Source organism: Aptenodytes forsteri, unplaced genomic scaffold (genome assembly GCF_000699145.1).
Source record: "Aptenodytes forsteri isolate BGI_AS27 unplaced genomic scaffold, ASM69914v1 Scaffold582, whole genome shotgun sequence".
Taxonomy (NCBI): Eukaryota; Metazoa; Chordata; class Aves; order Sphenisciformes; family Spheniscidae; genus Aptenodytes; species Aptenodytes forsteri.
Window position 1 is genome coordinate 1,263 of NW_008795675.1, and position 11,750 is coordinate 13,012.

The window sequence follows — 11,750 nt, forward strand, 5'->3', positions numbered from 1 at the left end:
CCCCCCGCCAGTCCCCACAGCCCTGCCCTTTGGTTCCCTATATCCCTGCTGCATTGCCCTGTCGGCTGTGGCAGAACAGCCGTTGCACGTGGCCAAGCTGCGAGCTCAGCTCTAAGAAGTGACACAGCCGAAGCGCCTGTTAAAGCCTAGTCAGGTTTGGAGCAAGTTGCTGACACAACTTACTCATAAATAAGGAAGTCAGCAAGAATACATTAAAATTGTAATGCTGCTCAAACGTATCTTTTAAAATCATCGCTACAGTGGGTGTACTTATTTCCACACCCCACCCCCACAAACAGAATAGGCAAATGCTATTCTCTGAGCATCCGAAGGTTGGGAAACAAGTTTTTAAGGGTGCCAAGCCCTTCCCAGCATCACACTGTGATTAGTCTGAAAGCGTGCTTCAGACAGCACAACTTTTAAACCACCGTCACACAAAATAGCTATTATGTTCAACATCTCTGTGGACGCTCTGCCCAGCATTCATGAGCAGTGACATGTGTAACTCTGGTAGGGGTTGCACATCAGTTGGCAAAGCCCTCAAGACCTGTTAAAAGAACCCCACAAGGGTATACAAATGAGGAAAAAACCCTTAAGAATTAATCACATAGGTGAGTAATCTGGACTTGCTGTATCAGATAACAGCCACAGGTTCCTGATGTCAAGAATCAGGTTCAATGCCCCCTCCACCCTCCCAAAAACAGAGCTCACACAGTTCTAAATTTTGGGGGTGTTTTGTTTTGGTTTTTTTTAAATAAAAGACAGCTTCCAGATACCTAATCATTACTGTGCTGTTTGTGCAGGACAAACAAACTTTGAATACTAAAATGCACAAGGCAAGTCAAAACAAGCTGTTTGGTTCAAGCTGCTCAGCAGTGCAGGCTCAAGCACTTATTTGCAATGGCTTTACTCTTTGTACAATCAGTTCTATGTAGCAATAACTGTATATAAAGAATATAGTACACACTATTGTTTTCATTGTCAATTTACAAGAGAAAAAAATAAATATTTTCCATTCTTATTATACATTAACACTTCAGTAGAAAGTTACAGCTGTTGTGTTGGCATAACCTGCAACTTCAGGAGGAAAAAGGACATGCATACCTATCTATTAAGAACTCTAAACTATGACTTTGTAATAAATTACAGAGGATAGACACCAGCTAACAGAATACCGATTATCTGAATTCAGTATATTTGCGATTCTTGCTCTGAGGAAAAAAAAAAAAAATCTTGCAAAATACAAAAGCTAGTAGCTTGTATTATGTAAATGAGACAAACCATGTATGGGATAGCCTTTTCTTCAAATGTTTGTGAATAATAGACTTGTGGTTTTAGGCAAAGAAGATTAAGTAGCTGAGTTAGTCCTTGCACCCTTCACACATAACTAGCACCGTAAAGATGCAAGGACCTCAGCAAACACCTAAATTTCATGCTTCATAACTAAAGCATGCATTTTGTAGAGTTTGTGCATGTTACATATTCTGTTTATTAAGGTTACTGTGCAAAAAAGATTCTCAACCACTGAAGGCGTTTCTGTAATTCTGTTAAAATTATTTGCAACATTTCTAAACGTTAGCAGGCCTGTGTGAGATTAATGAAAAAAATAATCATACTTGTGGTTCACCCTTGACTGCTATACACAGACACTGTACCAATGAATTGGCAAATCAGAGTAATGGTAGCAGCCTAAGTGTCCAATGAAGTGGGGAAAAAATGAGTTAATATGCATTGCAGGTTACTTAAAAATATATAGGTATTATAAAATGGCACAAAGCTTTATACAGGTGGATCTATCAGTGCAAATACATATACATGAGGTACCAATTTATTCAGGCCAGATCTAATTACATGTATCTTACAATCACTCTCAATTTCCTGTTGTCAGATACAGGCTGACAAGCCATAGCATTGAAGTAAAATCAAAGTCAAAACAATTTTTCAGCATATTCAATACCAGATCATTGTAATTTCCCTACAATTTAGTTTCTGAGCTTCCACTCCTCAGACTGCTTAATATTTTTTTTATATTTTTAAAAACACACTTAGTGTTAATACTTAATTTTCTTTTTCAAGGTTTGAGACTTGGATTACAGGAAAAAGTTAAAACTGTGTATGTAAACTGGAACAATAACTATAGCTGGCTGAATATTTTAACATTGTTTGAAATTTTAACAAGTACTGTCAGGAAGGAGGAACACAGTTATTGCTATTTGGGGACTTAAAAATAAAACAAACAAACCTGAAGGCATAGACAGCACTGTTCCAATGGTGAAAGTTAAATAGATACAAAACGGCATTCTGCCTAGAATCAGTCCTTTTGCATTTGAACACTCTTCAAGTTATCTACAGCGTTCTCTTCCAGGCAACTATGATGACATTTACATGGAGATATGGATTTGAAGTGGCTAACCGTGGGACACACGCAGCTTTTCAACTCTGGTAATTCTTTCTTGAGACGTTCCAGCTGCTCCACCTGGAATATATTTGGTTGTTCAGGATTTGAGTCATATATCCTGAATAAAAGAGAAAAGAAAACACACTGATCAGTATAATCTGACAGTTCACAGAAATGTAGACTAGATGAAGCAACTGGGTTTTTTTCCCTAGTAGAGTAAAGTTAGATTTTCAGCAAGTCTATAAAAACAGTATGTTTGAGGTTAGTACCCTAAGTTTTGCTGCTTGTCTTGCAATATAAAATGGTATTCCTTTTACACAATGGTTAATATTTCACTGGCTATACTAAAAAGCTACCCACTAGCATTTACCTCACTTACTCTCCTGAAAAATGTGATTTTACAGGTGACACAAAACAGTGAAGAGCAGAGTTCCAGGCTTCAAACTTAAAAGTGTAAGATGTTTCAAAGCCCTGAGATTATTTGAACAGACTGTGATACACTACTTTTACATAATACTGAATGGAGTTCATACTTGCGTTTCAAGAAGTATTTCACCACCACCCCAATTCAGAACCATTTTTTAAAATTACCATTACATTATTAGGTGAAGAGTGAAAAACAGAAAATCTCATCTCTATTTACACCTAATGCAAATTTAACTATCTCTTTTCACTTTCTTGTTTTCACACATGTAAACAAAGCTGCAGGATTTGAATTGTCAACGTTGTACCAGACTGTCCAAATCCAAAACACATTTTGAGTTTGACAGTGTAGGCACTGAGTATAACTCAAATACTATTTTGGTGTAATTCGTTATAAAGCAAAAGCATTCATGTTCCTGTAACCTAACTTTGGTACAACACTTACTGTGACAAGGATACATTCTGATCTCCCAACATTAATTTCTAACATCAGTATGCTATTTATATCCAAAATTTAAATCCTGGCATCCAGTTCCCCTCACTTGTAGCTACTGCGCATATACAGTTTCAGATACTGCAGGTCTCCAGCTTTATCTCCTTCCAATGAAAACTTCTGAAAGAAATTACCATGGCTTCTGCCTTAAGTCTCTCATGAATATTCATACTTTCATTTATGATTCCTTCAAAAAAGTGGTTTGTTTTTATTGTATCATCCTTTCTCTTTCATACCATAATTTCAAGGTATGTCCAAAAGGAACATGATGTCACAACCAAAACAATAGAGTGCTATATGATACAGTGCCAGGAGCCTTTTTACCCCCACAAGACAACTTGTGCACTGTTCGCAAGTCCAAGACATCAAAAATAATATGCAGCTCAAACAGTGATATAGTAAATGGGATTCAAATGAGGAAACACTTCTGCAGGAAATATAGATGTGGATCACATTACCTACAGTAAGATCAAAGATAGTTTCTTTACAGAAACTCCTAGAAGTGAGGACAAATGCTGTCCAGTCTTATGGAATACACACGGAAGGCACAGCAGTTAAATTACTTGCACAGAACCTATAATCCAATACAGGCCTAAGATACGACCTAAAATTGCCTAATAGAAGCTATCTGCAAAATAAAAGCCCAACCTTCCTTCCTTCCAGGATGCAGATATGACCTGTGCTTTCTTCAGTTAAGTTAGCTTACACATTATAAATTTCTCTATGCATTCAAGAAAAAGCACTGAAATTAGGAGATAATTTTCTATATAGCAATACACCTTAGGAGTTTTCTATATAGCAATACACCTTAGGAACTGCGAATCTCAAGTCCTTCCCATCAGTCAGACACTAGAAGAGCAAACAAGGGCATGTTTCTAAGCCCTTGTTCATAGAACGTGGCTAAGCATGTTTCTAAGCAGCTTCTGGCAAGTATTTTATTAGTTCTTTACTAGGGCAAGCATAAATTCTGTAATTCTTGCTTCGTATTCAACTCTCTTCAACTGAGATTTTGGATGAGTCCAACCCTCCAAGCTCCCTTCAGACTGGCTACTGGAACCAGCCCGCTCCAATGTGTATGTATATAGTATTTCTTCTAAACCAAAAGCAGAGAAGACAATTTGAAGCACAGCTACCCTTGTACCTCAGAATTTCTTGTCCCCACTTTTCGTTTGGGTCCATGAAACTACACCATCAGTTGGCAAAAACAGAACATAGCTCCAGGATTTCTCTTATGAATTATTTCCAGTATCACCATCAAAATAAGGAATAAACTCTCATCTCCCTATCCTTCAGTCTTCACCAGGACAATTATTTATTAAGTAACTATGCACCAAAGTCCTTCCATTCGACTTCTATTAATAAGCAAGCCCTGCAGAAGACTGGGAAGTCCTTCAAATATTACTTTTTTAAATTAGCGCTTTCTACAAAAAGCTTTGCAGGACATTCCAGGGTTATGCAGTGGGCATAGAACTGATTTGCTTAGCTCCTACCAGGTGTTTTTGCAACCTCTGAAGACACATACATCCAGCAAGTCTCAGTCACAGCTGTTTTTCTTTGCTATTGCTTGGTCCAAAAATGAAGAGTCAGCAGCACTGAAATACTGTTTTCATGCTAAGAAGGTTTTCTGAAGCTTTTGATTAAAACTTTTCATTTTTCTTTACCTCTCAAGGTAAACTTGAGTTTACTTTGCAATTCACAAAACAGGAAAGACTTAGACTGCCGTTGCATAACATCCTAATTCAATCATTGAGTAGATTAAATTATAGATCAACTAATACTAGTTAACTTCCTACATATATCCATGCTGTTATTTATTTAAGCAACATTCAGTTTCGGGCAAATACAATGGCACAGGTTTAGACAGTCTTCTAGTTTTAAGAAGTGTTTTGAATGCTTTTGCCTTTATTGCCAACTAAATTTGTGTTAGTTTTGGAAAGTTACTAATACTAATAGGAGTACAGAGCTTTTGTCTGGAGTCTGCAAATGCAACATGCAGCCATAAGGAACCGTAGTGTTTAGAGAGGAGACAAACACATTGAAGATTCTCATGGAAAAGCTTTCAGCATAAATGTTTGAGGATTACTGGTTTAATATTCTCATGCAGCTATGTGTATTATTCAACAAACAGAACTCAGATCATGTAAAGTGAATTAAAAAAAAAGGCAATGCAAGTGTAAGCTAGCACCCACCCCCTCTCCACGTTGGTATTTTAATATATTGGTATTTTAATATAAATATATATATTTAATATATATTTTAATATATAACTGGTATAAAAACATAAGACTGCATTGTTCTTACTGAGTTAAGTATATTCAAACACAAAAATATTTCCTGGACTGTTTACAAAGCTTATTCAGGAGAAAAATACCAGATAAATCATCCCACAAATCCTGCTTTAAAATTCTTAATTTTGGCCAATCCAGAAAATTTCACTACAATAGGTTAAAGTTTTTTCTTTAAATAAAATCTAAATCAAACTAACAAAGCATTTTAAGCGTAAGATTTGATTTTCTGTGTGAACAGAAGATATTCAGTCATGCATTTAAAGTACTTTTCTAGATTAGGGCCCAAATAGAAGCTTGGAGGCACCTTTTCTGTAGGTTGCCCTTTTAACACAAGTAGTTTGGATATCTTAGGTGCTGAGATGAATGCTAGTTGAACATAGGAAAAAAAAAAGTAGAACATTGTCCCGGCAACTGCACTAGACCATCCGTTTGGTTTAATGACTTTAAGTATGTCTAATAATCTGCAGCCCAAGTGGAGAAAGGACTGGATGGGGAAAAGAAAAAAAAAATTATTTCCCCTGCCCCAGTGAGATCGTTCTTTTAATAGTGTTGGCATTTGTAAGCTTCCTAGATTTAGTCTTGCAGTTTTTCTCCATGCAAAACAAAGTCAGACCCCCCCTACCTGCATTTTTTTTTTTTGCCCGACACTTGGTATCAGCAACTTTTGGTATTCAGGACACAGTTTTTCTGCCATCTTCGCAAGTGGCTACAATGTTTTGCTCAACTCTACATGGATGATTAAAGTTCAGAAAAAATAGCTTATAGAAATCATTTCTACCCAGACAGTTCATAATCATTGACATAATTACCGCATGCAATAACAATAACTCAGGGCCATATCCAAGCAACCTAAAATTCACTAAAATTCCTGTATTCACTTCCTAGCTTATTCAGACAAATAACACTAAGATGGTTTAAGTAAAGGTCTAGTAAACAGCAGCACAAAACACCAGGCACAGCGATTTTTGATAAATATCTGGACTTGGCCTTAAGTGCAGAGAACAAAAATTCTGCCGAAGCCATGGAAGAAGCACGTCTTCCATGTTCATGGATTCACTCCTGGAAATATTCTGGAATTTGAAGATACAACCATAGCGTAAACTGGCTTTAAGCTAATAGATTACTGCAGTCCCTACTTATTTCTAGAGCTTGAAACAGGCATGTACATCTCTCTCTCTACTTGAGTTCTGCTTCACAGTAGTTTTGAATTTATCTATTTCTAAACTTCAAACAGCACAGAATATGGATGCTTATACCATACCTATTTAAACTTTTGACAATTTAAACTCTTGATATTCACTTCATACTCTCAAATGATTTGAAAGACTGCCTCTCTACCCAGCAGCTCCAACTGTGAATGGAAACACTTGCTGCCAGGTTTTACATTTAGACATGCCATACAGGACTTGCAGGTACCACCCGCATTTCAAAATGTCCAGCCTGAGATATCTGATGCAATTTTCAGAACTGTCGTGTTCCTTCTAAGGAACCTAGATTAAGATTAAAGTTAATTCTATTCAGACAATTAGTAAATTTTGAAAAATAATTAAGAATTGTAAAGGAACATTCCAATATTTGTTTTGGCCTACGGAAAAAAAGGTCAATAATGTTTAGAAATTAGACTTAACGAGCCTGCAACAATTACACTGAAATGAGATAGTTGTTTGCTACTCAATTGCAGTTTGTAACTTGAAAAAGAAAGAAAAAAATGCACCACTGAACTACTGTTTTTTAAACAGCTTTGGAGTTAGTATTAATTTTGGGGTTCCTCTGAATAAAGTGGAAAGATGTCAACGAGGTGGAAGAGATACAGGGGGCAGACAGTGAGAGGAGAGATGAATACTATTAAGAATCTAGATGGTCTAAATAGTGCAGGATGGTTAAGAATTTTTTGTTCAGTTAAATCCATAAGGGAATTCAGCCTATAAGCAATTCCACTGAATTGGTTAGTCATCAAAAGGTGAGGTAAAAGGTGTTCTGCTATCATACTGCAACTTAAAACACACTAAACAGTACAAAACAGAACATAAGATGATATGTAGCAGACTTGCAGCCTTGACATAAATACAACATTATTTAAGTAGTGTTGAGCAATTAAGTATCTAAAGTAATAAAAGCCACATGAAGTCAGAAATAAGGCTGTCACCCATTTTACTATTTTACCATAGTAGTGCATATCTATTACATCAAGTGTAATTAAGAACTCTAGAAGACTGGATTAGCAGACATCAGATGAACAGACATTTCATAAGAACACTTTATGCAGCAGTATTTGATTAAAATACCCCACCTGTCTATAGACCAATAATTTATCACTTCAAGTTATACATACCATAGAATCAAATTTCATAGCAACCCTACGACCGTATACTAAAGCGGCAGAGTACCATTTTGTCTGCATACTAGTCCAGAGATATTTTTCATCTACTAAAGGGGCCTCAATCTGGAGTTGTAGGAGAGGTACAACATGTAGCACTGCTGTAGCAGGAAAGAGGACTTATGTTTCAATTACCAGTCTGAAGCTGATCCCCAATGTAAAAATCTTGTTAATTCCTTTTTACCACCAATGAAAAGAAGGAGACATACTATACAGTACAAGAAGGGACACCTCCGGCAAACCAGAGGAGCACTGGACACACCACTCTGGAAGGACTCTCCATAGTCAAGAATAGATTGAAGGGAGTTAACTAGTTTTTCACACTGGCAGCCTAGAACTCTAAGAACAAACATATTTGATTTCTTGCCTCTAGATATGTTAACTTGACTCTCAGTTTTCACTTTGTTAAACAGAGTCCTTGACAATTACTTGATTTCCCTCCCCGCCCCCCGGTAAAACAATATGCAAAGCAATGCCCTTGCTAAAGCAAAAGGTTTGAGTGTCTTCTATAATTTGACACTTCAGTAACACTTAATGCTTTCCCAATTACATATTCTTTGCAATCTATCAGAAAGTCTAATTTAATACAGCTTCCCAAATTAATCATCATCTTGTAATAATGAATTTCACATCTTTTATGATAAAAGAGCTAAAACTTTTTAGTTTTGTAAGAAACTAAAATAACACTTTTGTTCAAAGATTTACCACAGTATTCTGATGTCCACCTGAATTGCGTGGATATAACAACTACTTTCTGAAGTGACTAATTTGGTAGTTTGCCCTGTGAGTCACTCCAAGCTAATTTTAATAGGAGAAATGGTGAATTCACAGCTTTGAAACACAACAGAATGTTGGCAAAAAATTAAGTTAAAATCATTCATTTAAGTTGTGTTAACTATTTCCATAACTAAATGTAGAAAGCTGAAGATTTCAGCCAAACGGTTAAATAACATTGTCCTCACCGTGTCATGTACAAAGTTTAAGAATTACTATCAGGAACGTTAATAGCATGTTAAATGTGTATGCCATGCACTAGTTCTTCAGAGAATCTAATTATATTTACATTAACCTCAGAAGAAGCAAAAAGTTATTTTGCTTCATATATACAGCTGAACAAGTAGGAATTAGAGCTAGTCTTGTTTTTGAATTGGGGCTATGTGCTTGTTGTGCTTATAGTACCAAAGGAAGATGTTCTGTACCAATGCAAAATTTCACAAGAAACTGGGATACAATAATTTCTCAGCTTAATTTTTATTACTATTTTTAAAACACAGTGAAGTACCTGTCATATATTAGCCCATGAACACCATATTCTCTCAGCTTCTTCCTGTTATCTGGGTCATTTGCATCATCACCCCATGAGAAAATCACTAGGCCTTTAGATTTGGCCCTTTTAATAAATGATGGATTCCTCAGCAGGTCTTCAGAGTGCACATTAATTCCCTGAAATATAAAACACTTCAATTAAAATCTGTGTTTCTGAAAATCTCTCACCTTAGTTTTTTTTATCCTTTGATACTCACAGCTCCTTACAATTTCATACATAATATTAATAAGAAATAATTTAATACAATTGAAGAGTTTACTGATAGCACTATTTGTTAAACAATGTATTATACAGGCATTGAAACAACAGACATTATTTTGGCAGTTACTAAATATTAGTTTATTTCTTTTGTGATGTTGTTTGTAATTTTAAGCACGTCAAAAATTATGGATTTACAAAAAGTAGTAATAATTTAGTTTCATTTTACTGCAGATTAATACCAGAACTTGTCAGCTTACCAACAAGTTTTCAAACTGTGCAAAAGTAATGGCAATTGGAGTTGTACGAGACCTAAGATCCATAAGTTCTGGATAGAGTTTAGATTCTCCTTGGGTGAGAAATAACACAGGATACTTGTTTTGCTTATGCCGAACCCTGTTATAAAAAAAAAGTTTACAAATAGCAAATGTGTTAAAAAGCAGGGAAATTCAATCTTACTTTTTGAGGAGGATTACACCCTTTACTGCATGTTCTTCTAATTCCTAGCTGGTGCAACAAGATGGTACTACAGTTTAGTATGAAACTATGTAGACAAACTGTTCTGTCTGTTACTTTTACCACTAATTAGAGATTAATATACACAATTTAAGGGAAGCTAGACTTTAAGTTGAACTGAGATCCACATCCTCAAAAATATTTATACAAAATCCTTGAAGACTGTCCAATTCTGTAATTTTCTTCTTAAATGCACATTAGAGTAAAGTGAACATTCACGGTAAAAGTTTATAAACATGTTTAATATACAATACCTAACCTTACTAATGTTTTTCAAGTCTGATACCAGAAAGATGGTATGAAATGACAACAGATGGAAGCAAAGTTTTGGGATTAGCATGTCATGCATTCTTACACACTTGTTCCTTAGCCCTTTTATCAGTACCTTGATTTGGTTTTGTCCTGCCCATTTACCCTTCAGTGGTATTTCATCAGTGCAGTCTCTCATCAAACGAGATTTCCATAAAGCCTTTCATTAACAGTGCTAAATCACTTCTTGTTATGAAGTACTACAGCATATTGTTAGTTCATATGCATCCCAACTGTTCCCCAGTTCAACTCCTATGGTTTTTCTGTGCTTCAATATGACATTCCATAAAAGAAAGACAAACTGCTTAACAAAAACACACAGGTAGTTCAAAGCTATTTCATTTTCTGTCCTTTTGAAAAGGCAGATATAGAGAAAAATTGTAATAAAATTAATTTTGTTTCTAAATTAGGCTTGCATACCCCTTAAATATGACTGAAAGAGACTTTGTGATACCAGAAGAAATCTTGACCTTTTTTGTTGTATCAAGAAAGACTGAAGCATTCAGGAAGGCACTTGACAAAAATACCTACTTTGACTTTGTTCTCCTATTTTATTTTTGCACAGCTCAGATAGCAAAGTGGTCTAATTTCTCGTTTCAATTCCCAACTATTTTGGCACCCAAAGTTTAGGTCTAATCAAAACGTGTGTTATGTTGGGTATTCTTATGTCCAAAGTAAATTTTACCAAAGAAAAAAAAAAGAAAAAAAGAAGAAAATACATTGTGTATCTCTTCTTAACTTACATTGTACAAATATCTGCATTAAAAGAAGAAAATACAATCCTTCTTCTTCCAGCATTCATCAAAACAGTTTTTAGAATAATATCTAGAAAGAGGTTCATATCAAAGTAAGTTGACAAGTTGCCATCCCACTGTCCATCCTATAAAAATAAAAGACAAGTTTCAGTCATTTAAATTAATGCTTACTAAAATTATTTTAACAAGCAGTGGTGTCTCCCTGAGCAAAATGAGAATTCAGTTTACAAGTCTGAATACAGAAGTCACTCCTTCAGTCTACTGAATGCTAGTTACAGCTCTACAGGACTGTCAGTCTGTGAGGTGCAGCTGAATTCTAACAGCAATAAGATTCACTGAAAAATTCACCACCTTCCCATCCAAGGAGAGAGTTTCTATGAAGCTGTCCTGGTTTTGGCTGGGATAGAGTTAATTTTCTTCCTAGTAGCTGGTACAGTGCTATGTTTTGGATTTAGTATGAAAGTAATGTTGATAACACACCAATGTTTTAGTTGTTGCTAAGTAGTGCTTACACTAGTCAAGGACTTTTCAGCTTCCCATGCTCTACCCACCGAGAAGGCTGGAGGTGCACAAGAAGCTGGGAGGGGGCACAGCCAGGGATTTAGTATAAAGTAATGTTGATAACACACCAATGTTTTAGTTGTTGCTAAGTAGTGCTTACACTAG

At 35.8% G+C, this 11,750-nt stretch overlaps 1 protein-coding gene across 4 annotated transcripts in view; it reads right to left on the minus strand.

Moving 5' to 3' along the window:
- Positions 1-776: 776 nt before the first annotated feature.
- Positions 777-11,750, minus strand: part of GPCPD1 (glycerophosphocholine phosphodiesterase 1) — a 48,028-nt gene continuing 37,054 nt past the window's right edge. For 3 of the 4 annotated variants that reach the window (XM_019472945.1, XM_019472947.1, XM_009282587.2), the window contains 4 exons: positions 11,073-11,209; positions 9,765-9,900; positions 9,262-9,422; positions 777-2,516 (listed from right to left, as the gene is read on the minus strand). In XM_019472945.1, the coding sequence (XP_019328490.1) occupies positions 2,312-2,516; positions 9,262-9,422; positions 9,765-9,900; positions 11,073-11,209 (639 nt within the window). In that variant the 3' untranslated portion in view covers positions 777-2,311. Of the gene's footprint in view, positions 2,517-6,243; positions 6,329-9,261; positions 9,423-9,764; positions 9,901-11,072; positions 11,210-11,750 lie in introns of those variants that run through there. The other variant, XM_019472946.1, reaches the window with a different exon arrangement.